General features: G+C 44.0%; 1 protein-coding gene across 6 annotated transcripts in view; it reads left to right on the top strand.

The window, feature by feature from the left end:
* The window catches only part of uso1 (USO1 vesicle transport factor), an 83035-nt gene that overhangs the window by 59583 nt on the left and 9960 nt on the right, over positions 1-13492 (top strand). For all 6 annotated transcript variants that reach the window (XM_038792854.1, XM_038792855.1, XM_038792856.1 and 3 more), the window contains 5 exons: positions 4719-4829; positions 6593-6711; positions 8192-8373; positions 8467-8588; positions 12367-12502. In XM_038792854.1, the coding sequence (XP_038648782.1) occupies positions 4719-4829; positions 6593-6711; positions 8192-8373; positions 8467-8588; positions 12367-12502 (670 nt within the window). The remainder of the gene's footprint in view (positions 1-4718; positions 4830-6592; positions 6712-8191; positions 8374-8466; positions 8589-12366; positions 12503-13492) is intronic.

Consider the following 13492-nt stretch of genomic DNA (forward strand, 5'->3'; position numbering starts at 1 on the left):
CACAGCTAGACAAAACCATTATCCATTTAAACATGCAACAGACCCGTGTACAGTTCACCTGGATTCGGATTAAACCATATGGCGATTGAATAACGACAACTTGACACTAACATGATGTAGATTTTTGATGTTGGTCTTTTCTCTTTCTGTTTGTGCTGCTTGTTCATTCCAGGCACATATCTGCAATCTAAATGTGAACATATCAGTTGTTACTAAGCTCCAGTCGTTTGCTTTTTGCCAACTCCCTGCACAGACTGACCATCATCTGATGCATACAGGGCAGTTTCACCCCATGGCTGTTGTGGGTTGCACTGGCACTGTCCTTGAGGTTAATGCATGTTGGAATAGTTGGAGGGAACAGCACTCTGCAACCTGTCATATAATTGATATGCCGGTACTTGACACAAGTGTGTAACACAAATAAACTTGGAAAATGGAGCATTCTTGCAGCACTAACATCCCATTCAAGTCCATTTTTGCAGGTATTTTTAAAGCTAACTTATTTTCCCCCATTGCTGTGGCTGAGTATGCAATTGTATTTGTAAAACCGTAACCAGTGTCGGTGCAACATTTTGTGTTTTGCTGTCTATTAATAATCCTTGGTGGCTGAATGGCGTTTGGGTGCGTGTTTCTTGTGCTACAGTCTTTCCTTCTGTGGAGTGGTGGTTGGCAGATGTGTCGCTGCTTGCGGTTGTCATTTGATGGTCACCTGTCTGCAAAACGTTGCTGCTTCAAATTGATGTCAGCCAGTTTTAAGATATTAATTGCTTCCCTGCTTGGATTTTCATGTCTCTGGGAATAAATGGTCATGCTGCTTCACTGCTGTCCTCTCCTGCGGTGTATCCTAATAAAAATAAATTGCAGGAAAATATGAAGGAAGTTATTGATAGAGACTGGTATGTCAGACAACTTGGAACGTCAGTCATATCAGCACTGCAGCAAAACCTGGCCATGAAATTTGGATTTGATGATCTGTCAGAAAGATAAAGGGTTCATCTTCTGGACCATCAACTTATATAATTCCAGACATCTCTTTTTGTAACTAGTTCAGACATCTCCAAGTACTTGAATACTCATTTACAGAGCATTAACTTATCTGATATGCTTAATGTACTTTCACATACAGTCTGCTTATAATTCAAAGCCTAATTCAAATGATCTGATCTAATTTTTTCTCAAATTCCTAATTTCCTGTATTGCTCACATGGCTGAATACAAATTATTGAATAGCTCATTGTTTTAGCACAAAAAATGACTTTCAATCAGCAGGATTAGACTGCGCAAGCAGTCTTAGAGAAGCAATTTCCATATTTCAGAGTCCCAGCATTTGAAATATTTCAGTCTATTATTAATTCAGTTGTTTAGCGGGGGGGGGGGGGTTACAAATGGCTAACTCTTGGACGGACGCATGGCAAAGATTCTGATGTTTGCTGGCAAAATTGAATACTTTTGCCCCTCGCAAGAGTCAAATTCACAGACATGGAAGTGAAACTTATCAGTACTCTTATATATAATATGCTATATCCATGCAATTTCTCTTGTATCAACAGAAATGGGGTGAACTCACTCACTTGGGTGTACATGGAGAAAATGGGCCAGGATTAGTGAGGGAAAGGACATGTCTTGCGTTTGGCCACGAGTGTGGTTTGATTATATTTTCAGGTTGCCTCGCATGTTTCACCATTTAAAATATTTCAGTTTACTTGTGCCAAATTAGGGGAGAAACTATCAATTATATCATACTTAAATGATATTGATAAGGAACTCAATATATATGATAATCTATCACCACCTGTTTCTGAGGCTTATGTGGAGGCGTTCTCTGTCCCTGGAGCTGATGGCCATCTTTGTAGTGAAATGTAGAACATGTCAACAGTTAAACGTTGTGCTTAGTACAAAAATGCATTATGCAATTTCATGTTGGAGTTGACAATTACATGAAATAAGGACTCCATTTTACGATAGTGGTAGGGATTTTCTTTTGTTGAGGGTGGTTAGTCTGTGGAATTCCCTTCCCCAGAGAGCAGTGGAGGCTGCTGGGTCATTGAATATAATCAAGGTGGGGTTAGGGAGATTTCTGACAGACATATTAAAAGGGTTATGGGGGTCAAATGGCGAAATGGAGTTCAGATAAGCCATGATCTTGTCAAATGACAGAGCAGTCTTGGAATTGATAGAATTCCAATAGTGCAGAAGGAGGTCATTTGGCCCATCGGGTCTGCCCTGACCCTCTGAAAGAGCACCCTACCTAGGCCCTATCCCTGTAACCCCACCAAGAGGCAATTTAGTGCAGCCAATCCACCTAACCTGCACATCTTTGAACTTTGAGAGGAAACTGGAGTACCCGGAGGAAACCCATATAGACATGGGGAGAAAGTGCAAACTCCACACAGACTGTCACCCGAAGGCGGAATTGTACCCGGGTCTCTGGCGCTGTGAGGCAACAGTGCGAACCACTGTGCCGCCCCAGTCTTGAAAGACAGAATGGCCTGCTCCTGAGTCCTGTGTTCCTATAAGTGTTAACTGACTAATTCAAGGTTTTGTAATCTGTTCTTGGACTCACCGAATTTTGCAACTGGCTGTCAGTTGGCTCTTGATTTTGGAACAGTAGCAATTTGAGTTGTATTTCATTAGAATGAACTTTCCTAATCAAAAGAACAGAAACAGGAATTTAAAGACGTGTTTGAAGGATTAGCAGGCTAGGGTCTTTTCCTTAAGGTAGAGCCTACTGTGGGGGTGACCTGATGGACGTCGTTTAAGATCTTGGAAACGTTTGATGGGGCCAAATTAAAAAGAAGCATTTGGACTTGTGGTGGTATCCAAAACCCAAGGTTCTAAATATAAAATACCCCAATAATAAACTCAACAGGGAATTCAGGAGAAACTTCCAGGGAGTGGTGAGACTGTGGAATGCACGACCACGGGGAGTGGGTTGAGCAAGATTAGTATGAATGCATTTCAGGACAATTTGGATAAGAATAGAGGGACAAAGGATTGGAAGGAAATGTTGATAAGGATTGATAACTATGATGGGAGGAAGCTCGTGCGTACCATCACCGGCATGGACCGGTTGGGTTGTATACCCTGCTTGTGTTTACTCACCTTTACTCCATTTCTTTTGGGCGTCATCTCCAATTCCAACTTGGATCATCCTTTTTGAATGAGTTTTGTGCTGCGCAGCTGGGTCTGTCTTTCATCTCAATAACAACATATTTATATAACCCCACCCTCCTAATGCTGTTTAGCACACTGGGCTAAATCGCTGGCTTTGAAAGCAGACCAAGGCAGGCCAGCAGCATGGTTTGATTCCCGTAACAGCCTCCCCGAACAGGCGCTGGAATGTGGCGACTAGGGGGCTTTACACAGTAACTTCATTGAAGCCTACTTGTGACAATAAGCGATTTTCATTTCATTTCAAATGTTGGGGCAGCATGGTAGCATTGTGGTTAGCCCAATTGCTTCACAGCTCCAGTGTCCCAGGTTCGATTCTGTGCGGAGTCTGCACATCCTCCCTGTGTGTGCGTGGGTTTCCTCCGGGTGCTCCGGTTTCCCCTCTCAGTCCAAATATGTGCAAGTTAGGTGGATTGGCCATGATAAATTGCCCTTAGTGTCCAAAATTGCCATTAGTGTTGGGTGGGGTTACTGGGTTATGGGGATAGGGGTAGGGTGCTCTTTCCAAGAGCTGGTGCAGACTCGATGGGCTGAATGGCCTCCTTCTGCACTGTAAATTCTATGATAATATAGTGCAATGTCCCAAGGTGCTAAGTAACAGTAATCTCCAGTTAAGTAACCCGTTCAAAGCTGTGATGTTAGGTGGCTTGGTGGAACAAAGACACTTGCCTCAGCAATTGTAAACATCTTCAACCCGCTGCTTGGTTGTAGGGCAGGTGTTGATGTCCAAAGTTCTCCACCCCTTTGAATGTGAATATGGAAAAGAAGGAAGTGAATAACTCTTAACCTTGCATCAGAAGACTTGTTTGCCAAGCAAGATGGCCCACTGACAGTCCAATGATTAGGCTGGATAATTAGCCTGTATTATTGTGTGATGGAAATTGTACTGATCGAGCAAACCCAGATTGTGAACCGGTGCTTGGCTTAACTTGCTGTGGAAACGTCAGCTTAATTTGTTGGTGATGTTACTTGGGCTGGTTTAGCACAGTGCGCTAAACAATGGCTTGTAATACCAGCAGCGCGGGTTCAATTCCCGAACAGGCGCCGGAATGTGGCGACTAGGGGCTTTTCATAGTAACTTAATCGAAGCCTACTTGTGACAATAAGCGATTATTATATTATTACCAAGTTCTTTCTCAGTCCATGTTGGCTCGCAGGGGTGGGAGTGTGGGAAACACAAATTTCTGATTCTGATCAGAAAGCTGTGGTTATAACCCTGGGTTACACTCTGTTTAGATACTGGGCAAATGGATATAGAGGACTGTTGGAGCTGTACTGCTCTTGTACATCCAGAAGATATCTAAAACTAGATCCAAACCTGCAATAGATATCCTTCCTTTAACTTTTGTACCGTTTAGAATTAATGGGTCTTAATGGGTCTTTAACCAGACCAGTAATATTGTTTTCACAGCTTTGCTCTATCCTCCAGCACTAAATATTATAATTGGTTGCATTACAGACTGTCTGACAAACCCAATTAACAGCTCAAAGCTTTCACTTGAAATTTAGAGCCGTATCATTGCTAACGTTATGCTGTTCAAATTCAGGGAAGCAAGGTCCAGACGCGGGTTGGCCTGTTGATGTTGCTGTCCACGTGGATGACCAACTGCCCAATCGCTGTGACTCACTTCTTACACAACCAGACCAATGTCCCTTTTGTATCCTTTTGTGGGTTGTTTTCAAGAGTTGGAATGATCAGTTGAACGCTTGGTGATAAGTATTATGGTCCCAGACCGGACCCCAACAGTGGCTAGGATACTGGCCCAATATTTTAATTTTGTAAGACTGAGGAAAGGATACATGGCTCCAAAAGTGATTGCACAAAGAAATAGGGATACGGTGTAATAAAACAAAACTTTTAAAACATTTGTTCGGGGGATTTATTGCCCATCCCTGAGGGCATTTAAGAGTCAACCACATTGCTGTGGGTCGGGAGTCACGTGTAGACCAGACCAGGTAAGGACGGCAGATTTCCTTCCCTAAAGGACGTAAGTGAACCACGTGGGTTTTTACAGCAATCAACAATGGTTTCATGGCCATCCCGGGACCTTTAATTCCAGACTTTTAAAAATTGAATTCAAATTGACCATCTGCCATGGTGGGATTCGAACCCGGGTCCCCAGAGCATCATCCTCCGGATTACTAGCCCAGTGCCACTGCCTCCCCATTACTATTACTGAAGAAGTGTTACAATCTTTTAACTTCATATCAGCAAATAGCTTACAATTACCCATTAAACAATAGTACTCGATACAGTGAATGCAACACCCTAATTGGTATCTTTATTCCCACTTAAACAACAAGAAAATAAACCATCTCTGCGCTCAATCTACCTTAAATACCAACGGCACAGAGGAATACTTAGAGATATTCTTTGAGAAAGAGATCTTTTGTCACAGCTTTACTGAAAAGATCTGACTCGTGTCAAAAATTCTGTCTGTATGTCTTCAAAGGTTGTTTCAACTGGCTTGTTGCAGCTCCCCTTGTCCTCCGCCTAGTCTGCACTGCTTTAAACTCTGTTAATCTCTTTAACTGAACTGCAGAGAGCAAAGACTGACTTGCGGTCCCCGAACAGAACAGAACTGAACTGAAAATGTTTTCTCACAAATACTGATGCCGTAGCTCCACCTAGCAGTGACATCATCTCACCAAGTTGAAAGTAAATCAACCTCCAGGGAATCCCTTAATCAAAACAAAATTGCGTTAGCCCAAGCTTTTTACGATGGTTAATTGCACCTTTGGCTCCTAAACAAGAAAATAAACCATCTTGGCTCTCAATCCACCTTAAATATCAGTGGCACAGAGGAATACTGAGGGATATTCTTTGAGATATTCTTGTCTTTCAAACCAAGACTCTTTTAAAACATGATTTCAGCAGTCAAACACACTCTAACCCAGGCTTTTAAGCCATACTTCACCAAATGCTTATAACATACATATCTGAAATTCCTACATTCATCACAAGAAGTATAGATGAGTGGACTAGTAATGGAAGGACAGTTCCCTTCAGCTGTGCACTGAATCTAGCTGTATGCATGCCAGTTTGCGTAACTGTTACTTTAACATTGTATTTTTGTATAGGAGGGGGTATGTGTTCCAGCGAGGATGATTTCTTTGTGTATTTCAGTTTTATTTTGACCTTGTACCATTTTATCTCAGAATCATATTCATATTCCTTTGGCCATATTTTTCTCGTTGCTTTGTTTGTGTTTTTCATATCTCATTTAGTAGAAAAATGTTGTGATGCACATTAAAAATAAATGGCAATAAAGATCTTTAATTGGAAAATAGAATTCTAAATATATTTCCGACATAATTGCTGAAGAGAAATACTTACTGAATAAGCACTGCATTTTTACTTTTCTAACCACTTTATTTCCAAGTTGCTGGTTTTAAGATTGGCCTTGACGGCATTCTTCAGTTAACTGCACAGATATCGGAGAACCTTGGGGAAGAGGAACAACTCATGCAAGGTCTTTGTGCCCTTCTGTTGGGCATCTGTATCTACTACAACGAGAACACGCTGGAGAACTACACTAAGTAAGTGATTCCACAATCCTTGAGTGCAGAACAAGTCCAAGGAATATGATTAGTTGCAAACACCCTATGTGGAACAGGTTTTTAAAAAAAATTGGAGCAAAGTTTTACCACCTGAAAGAGGTGTCCAGTTTGGAATTGTTTTCAAATGGAGCTAATGTTGAAAACTTCTTTGATTTCATTTTGCTGGGAATTATTTAATCCAAAGAATGGGGTTGGTTGGACACCTGAGAAAGCAAGAAATGTGTTCTGATAAGAATCCTGAGTTGGGCTACCCCCAAGTTGCCCCACCACCCCAAACTGCATTCCCAAATTTCTGTTTTCTCTCTGTCTCGGTATTATTTATTTGCTGACGAGTGTCTAATGCAGCACTAATATGTATTTGGCCATATCTTCCTTATTTTTCTTGATTATTTGAGGGCGGATTTATCCAACTAGTTAACATGCTCCACCTGCATTGCCTATCTTGTAGATTAGTTTATAATTCATGTTAATAACCCCCAAGATCCAGATGTTGGAATGAAACCATAAAGCCTCAGCAGGCTTGCTGATTGCATTATGTTTTGAACCCTGAACTATTGGTGATTTCAGTTGATTGAGAAAGCTGATGTATCCCAGAGATCCCCTGAGAAACTGGCCTTTCTGTGTTACTGATAATCTTCATTGTCTTCATCTTCATAGTATTAATAGTGACAAGTTGTTGCTAGCTTCAGAAGAGCTTCCTGAAAAACACCTCCCGGTCTCCAATACTGTTGCTGGGGCAATGTCTAATGGTGGTGGGGCAACTTTCGTCATTTGATACTTCTGGTATCTTCTCCATCCCTTATAATTCCAGTATCAAAGCCAAAGCAGCCATGTCTAGTTTCCATTATTTAAAACCAGCCCAAGTGTGGTCTGGCAGACTGGGGAGACATTACAACATGTGTCCTGCTCGCCCTTGGGCCAACTGAGTGCCTTTAGTAGCTAATTAATGGTTACTTGAAAACTGCCTCCTGCGAAGGGGGCCCAGCTTGTGTGGCAATCTGATGGCCTTGTTGCAGGCTGAGGATGGGGTGCCTCCTACTTCGGCCCTCTGTGGAACCCTCCACCCTGCAGAACCTAGCCACCAACCCTTCTCATCCGGGCCTGCCAGTCTGGCCTGAGCGAAACCCTGGATTCATTCCCTTGATATCCAGCTACATGGCTGCTCTTTGTTGGGAACTGCCCGTAGTCCCAGCAGTGGCCACCACTCCCAGTGACGCTGCTGGGACCAGACAGTTGCCAACCATCTGATTGTCTGGCAGCAACAGTCTTGCCATGAGCCAGTTAACAGCTTGATGACCATAAAATCAGCTTGTGGCTTCCCAACCACGTGTGACTGGATTGCCCCAATCAGGGATGAAGTCACAACCACCTCCTCAGAATGACAATCTGGTTATTTTAATAAGTGGTCTTCACTGTATTAACTACTTAAGAAGTTCAACTTATTCCTCTCTTCATACAGGGAAAAGCTAAAACAACTAATAGAGAAGAGAATCGGGAAAGAAATTTTCATTGAGAAGTTGGCTTACGTCAGCAAACACGAGCTGTACTCGCGGGCTGGCCAGAAACCCCAGCCCAGCTACAACAGCCCAGAGCAAATGCTGTTTGACCATGAGTTCACCAAATTAGTTAAAGAATTAGAAGGTAAACTTGGCATTTTCACTTTATGTATCACCTCACCCTCTGTCCACTCTCCATTGCCCCTCAACCAATGTTTCAATTTCTGCTCCCAATCAGTTCTTATAACAAAGGCCGTCCAAAAATCCAGTGAGGATGAGAAGAAGGAAGAGGAAGTGAAGAAGTCTTTGGAGCAACATGACAGTATAGTGAATCAATACAAGGAACTGATCCGCGAACAGGTTAGCATAACTTTACACTGATATCAATTGTCGTTGAACACTAATTAAAGGTTTTGTTTTTATTTGTTCATGGAATGCGAGGGTCGCTGGCTAGGCCAGCACTTATAGAACATAGAACAGTACAGCACAGAACAGGCCCTTCGGCCCTCGATGTTGTGCCGAGCCATGATCACCCTACTCAAACCCACGCGATACCCGTAACCCAACAACCCCCCCCCCCCCTTAACATTACTTTTAGGACACTACGGGCAATTTAGCATGGCCAATCCACCTAACCCGCACATCTTTGGACTGTGGGAGGAAACCGGAGCACCCGGAGGAAACCCACGCACACACGGGGAGGACGTGCAGACTCCGCACAGACAGTGACCCAGCCGGGAATCGAACCTAGGACCCTGGAGCTGTGAAGCATTTATGCTAACCACCATGCTACCGCGCTGCCCATCCCTAATTGTCCTAGAGAAGGTGGTGAGCTGCCTTGAACCATCGCAGTCCATCCAGTGTACTTACACCCACGGTGCTGTTAGGGAGGGAGTTCCAGGATTTTGACCCAGTGACAGTGAAGCAACGATGATATATTCCAGATCAGGATAGTGTGTGGATTGGAGGGGAACTTGCGGGTGGTGGAGTTCCCATGTATCTGCTGCCCTTGCCCTTCTAGGTGGTAGAGGTTGTGGATTTGGAAGATGCTGTCTAAGGAGCCTTGGTGAGTTGCTGCAGTGCATTTTGTAGATCGTACACAAGGCTGTCACTGTGCTTTGGTGGTGGAGGGAGTGAATGTTTGTGGAGGTTGGATGGTGTTGAGCTTCCTGTATGTTGGTGGAGGTGCACTGATTGAGGGAATTCCGTCACAATTCTAATTGTGCCTTGTAGATGGTGGGCAGGCTTTGGGGAGTCGGGAGGTAAGCTGCAGGATTCCTATCCTCTGACCTGCCCTTGTAGCCACAGTATTTATATGGCTGGCCCAGTTCAGCTTCTGGTCAGTGGTGACCCTCAGAATGTTGATAGTGGGGGATTCATCGATGGTAATGACATTGCATGTCGAGGGGCGATGGTTAGATTCCCTCTTGCTGAAAATGGTCATTGCCTAGCACATGTGTGGTGTGAATGTTATTTGCCACTTGTCAATCCAGGCCTGAGTATTGGTTAGTTCTTGCTGACATTTGGACTTAGGAGCCGCGAATGGTGCTGAACATCAGCGAACAATTGTGACATTATGACGGAAGGAAAGTTATTGATGAAGCAGCTGAAGATGGTTGGACCTAGAAAATTATCTTGAAGATTTACTGCAGTGATGTCCTGGAACTGAGCTGCTTTACCGACAACAACTGCTGCCATCTTCCTTTGTGCAAGGTATAACTGCAACCAGTGATGAGTTTTCCTTCTGATTTCCATTGATTTCAGTTTTGTTTGAGCTCCTTGATGCCACACTCTGTCAAATGCTGCCTTGGTGTCAAGGGAAGTCACCCTCTCCTCACCTGGAGATCAGCTCTTACAACCAGATTTGAACCAAGACTGTAATGAGGTCAGGAGCTGAGTGACCCTGGAGGACCCAAACTGAGTGTCAGTGAGCAGGTTATTGCTGAGTAAGTGCCGCTTGATAGCACTGTTGATGCCTCCTTCCATCACGTTACTGATGATTGAGTAGACTGAGTGGGTGGTAATTGGCTGAATTAGATTTATCCTGTTTCTGGTGTACAGTACACAACTAAGCAATTTTCCAGCTTCCTGGTTAAATGCCAATGTTGCAGCTGAACTTGAACAGCTTGGCTGGAGCATGGGTCTTGGTATTATTGTTTGAATATTGTCAGGGTCCATAACCGTTGCAGTATCCAGTGCCTTCAGTTATGTCTTGATATCATGTGGAGTGTATCAAATTGGATGAAGACTGGCATTTGTGATGCTGGGGACCTCCAGAGGACGCCGGGGTGGATTGTTACAAATGCTTCAGCTTCCTCTTTTGTACTGATGTGCTGGGCCCTCCCATCATTGAGCATGAGAATATTTGTCGCGGGTTCTCCTCCAGAGAGTTGTTTAATTGACCACCACCACCGATGGCAGGGTGTTTCAGGACTGCAGAGCTTGAATCTGATCTGTTGGTTTATGGGATCGCTTAGCTCCGTCTATCACTTGCTGCTTATGCTGTTTGGCACACAAGTAGTCGTCTGTTGTAGCTTCAGCAGGTTAACACCTCATTGTTAGGTATGCCTGGTGCTTCTCCTGGCATGCTGTCCTGCAATCTTTATTGAACCAGGGTTGGTGGTGGTAATCTTTATTGTCACAAGTAGGCTTACATTAACACTGCAATGAAGTTACTGTGAAAATCCCCTAGTCGCCACATTCCGGCGCCTGTTCGGGTACACGGAGGGAGAATTCAGAATGTCCAAATTACCCAACAGGCATGTCCTTCGGGACTTGTGGGAGGAAACCGGGGCACCCGGAGGAAACCCACGCAGACACTGGGAGAACGTGCAGACTCCGCACAGACCCAAGCCGGGAATCGAACCTGGGACCCTGGAGCTGTGAAGCAACAGTGCTACCTACTGTGCTACCGTCCTCCCAATGGTAGAATGAGGGATAGGCCAGGCCACGAAGTTAAAGATTGTGGGTGAATACAGTTCTGCTGCTACTGATAAGTGCATAGGGCTAAAGTGATGCCCCGCCCTGAATTGCTAGATCTGTTCAAAATCTATCCCACAGTACTAATGCCACATGTTTCTGCTGGGTCTGTCCTGCCGGTGAGACAGGGCATACCCAGGGTTGGTGATGGTGGTGTCTGGGACATTACCTGCAAAGTATAATTCTGTGAGTATGACTATACGTCTGCTGCTTGACTAGTCTGTGAAACAGCTCTCCCAATTTTGGAACAAGCTATATGTTATGGAGGAGAGGTTTGCAGGGTTGCCGTTGTAGCCAGATCAGGCAAGGACAGCAGATTTCCTTGCCTAAAGGAGTTTGTGAACCAGAAAGTTTTTACAACAATGGTCATGTTTGAATTTAATCAATAAAAACCTGGAATGAAAATTCCACCATCTGGAATTCCAACCCAAGTCCCCGGAGCATTCACAATACCACTGTGCCACTGCCTCCAACAGGGAGACAGTATGGAATATTGTGCCTTTTGGCAGCTCTTCAAAGATTCAGTTGCTTGCAGGTGGTCTAGGATGGAATACTTCATGAAGACATTGACAGCTTTCGTAGGGATGTGAAGCTAGAATATTTTTCCTATGCAGTAGTTTTCAGTAAGTAGTCATACAACACCAAGTTAAAGTCCAACAGGTTTGTTTCAAACACTCACCTGAGGAAGGAGCAGCGCTCCGGAAGCTAGTGTTTGAAACAAACCTGTTGGACTTTAACCTGGTGTTGTAAGACTTCTTACTGTGCTCACCCCAGTCTAACGCCGGCATCTCCACATCGTAGTTTTCAGTGTCCACATGGACAGGGGCATGGCCCTTGATGCTGTGAGGCAGTAGTGCTAAACACTGCGTCACCGTGCCGCTCTCAGGCAGTGAGTGGTTAAGATTTCAAATGCACTGCTTGAAATTGCGGGGGAAGCAGATGTACCAATAACTTACAAAAGAAATTGGACAAATACTTGGAAGGGAAAACATTTGCTTGATTATGGGGAAAGAGCAGGGCAAGTGGGGCTTGTAGGTATCTCTGCCAAAGGGCTGGCCAGACATGGTGGGCTGAACAGCCTTTGGTGTTGTATAATGTGATGATTCTATGGTAGATAGATGTAAATATAATAACATTTGACCATCACCTTTCATTACAGGATATGCAGCTGAATGAATTGAAGAAACAAGTAACTGCCTTAACTAATCAGAATGAGCAGAGTCAAACAACGATAACGCAGCAGACGTCCCAGATTCAGCAATTACGGGACCAGTACAATCTTCTCAAAGTACAAGGTATGATACGGGGTGAGACAATCCCACCTCCTTTTCTCTCTCTAATAGCCATGGCTTACGCAGATGTGCGAAAAGCAGATTTTCAGGAACACATGGGGACAATTACGATGTGACTTGCGCTCTCTCTCCTCCTCCTCCTCCTCCTCCTCCTCCTCCTCCTCCTCCTCCTCCTCCTCCTCCTCCTCCTCCTCCTCCTCCTCTCTCTCTCTCTCTCTCTCCCTCTCTCTCTATCCCTCTCTATCCCTCTCTCTCTCTCTCTCTCTCTCTCTCTCTCTCTATCCCTCTCTCTCTCTCTATCCCTCCTCTCTCTCTCTATCCCTCTCTCTCTCTCTCTCCTCTCTCTCTCTCTCTTCTCCTCCTCCCCTCTCCCCCCCCCCCCCCCCCCCCCCCCCCCCCTCCCCACACCTTCTTGGCTACAAAGCACTTTGGAAAAAAAACAAACAGTTTATCCATTCTAACCATATTCATAACTCCTTTTTGGATTTGTCTGAATTATAAGCACATGGAATGCTTGCTAATCAACAGACATAAAGTATGATTCTTTTTGGACAGAATTAACGACGTTATGGAGATTCCACAATTATGTTTTGTTTTTGCAATTGCTGATAATTAAGGGTACATTTTGAAACCACTTTTTATTGTGTAAATAATTGTCCCAGAAAATAAATGTCCTGGGAACTAGATCTTTCACCATTTGGAAACAACAAGCTGGTTAAATTGCCATACCTTCCCTCCCCTCCAAAGAAAGAGTTGCTTTCAGGATTACCTGACCATTCAGTAGGAATATTTTATCTTCGAGGAGTTGTATTATTTTCTGCATTTTTGTGCTGCAATATTTTTTTTCTTGACTTTTTTTATGTCTTCATACACATTTTCAAGTTGAGCATTAGTGATAAGAAAGCCAACCACCTGACATGCAGACTGCAATGGAGCTGCCTCTCCATATCCAAACAACATGCATGTCGAAGTCGATTCTTAGAGGCTTAACTG

This window comes from Scyliorhinus canicula, chromosome 3 (assembly GCF_902713615.1).
Source record: "Scyliorhinus canicula chromosome 3, sScyCan1.1, whole genome shotgun sequence".
NCBI lineage: Eukaryota > Metazoa > Chordata > Chondrichthyes > Carcharhiniformes > Scyliorhinidae > Scyliorhinus > Scyliorhinus canicula.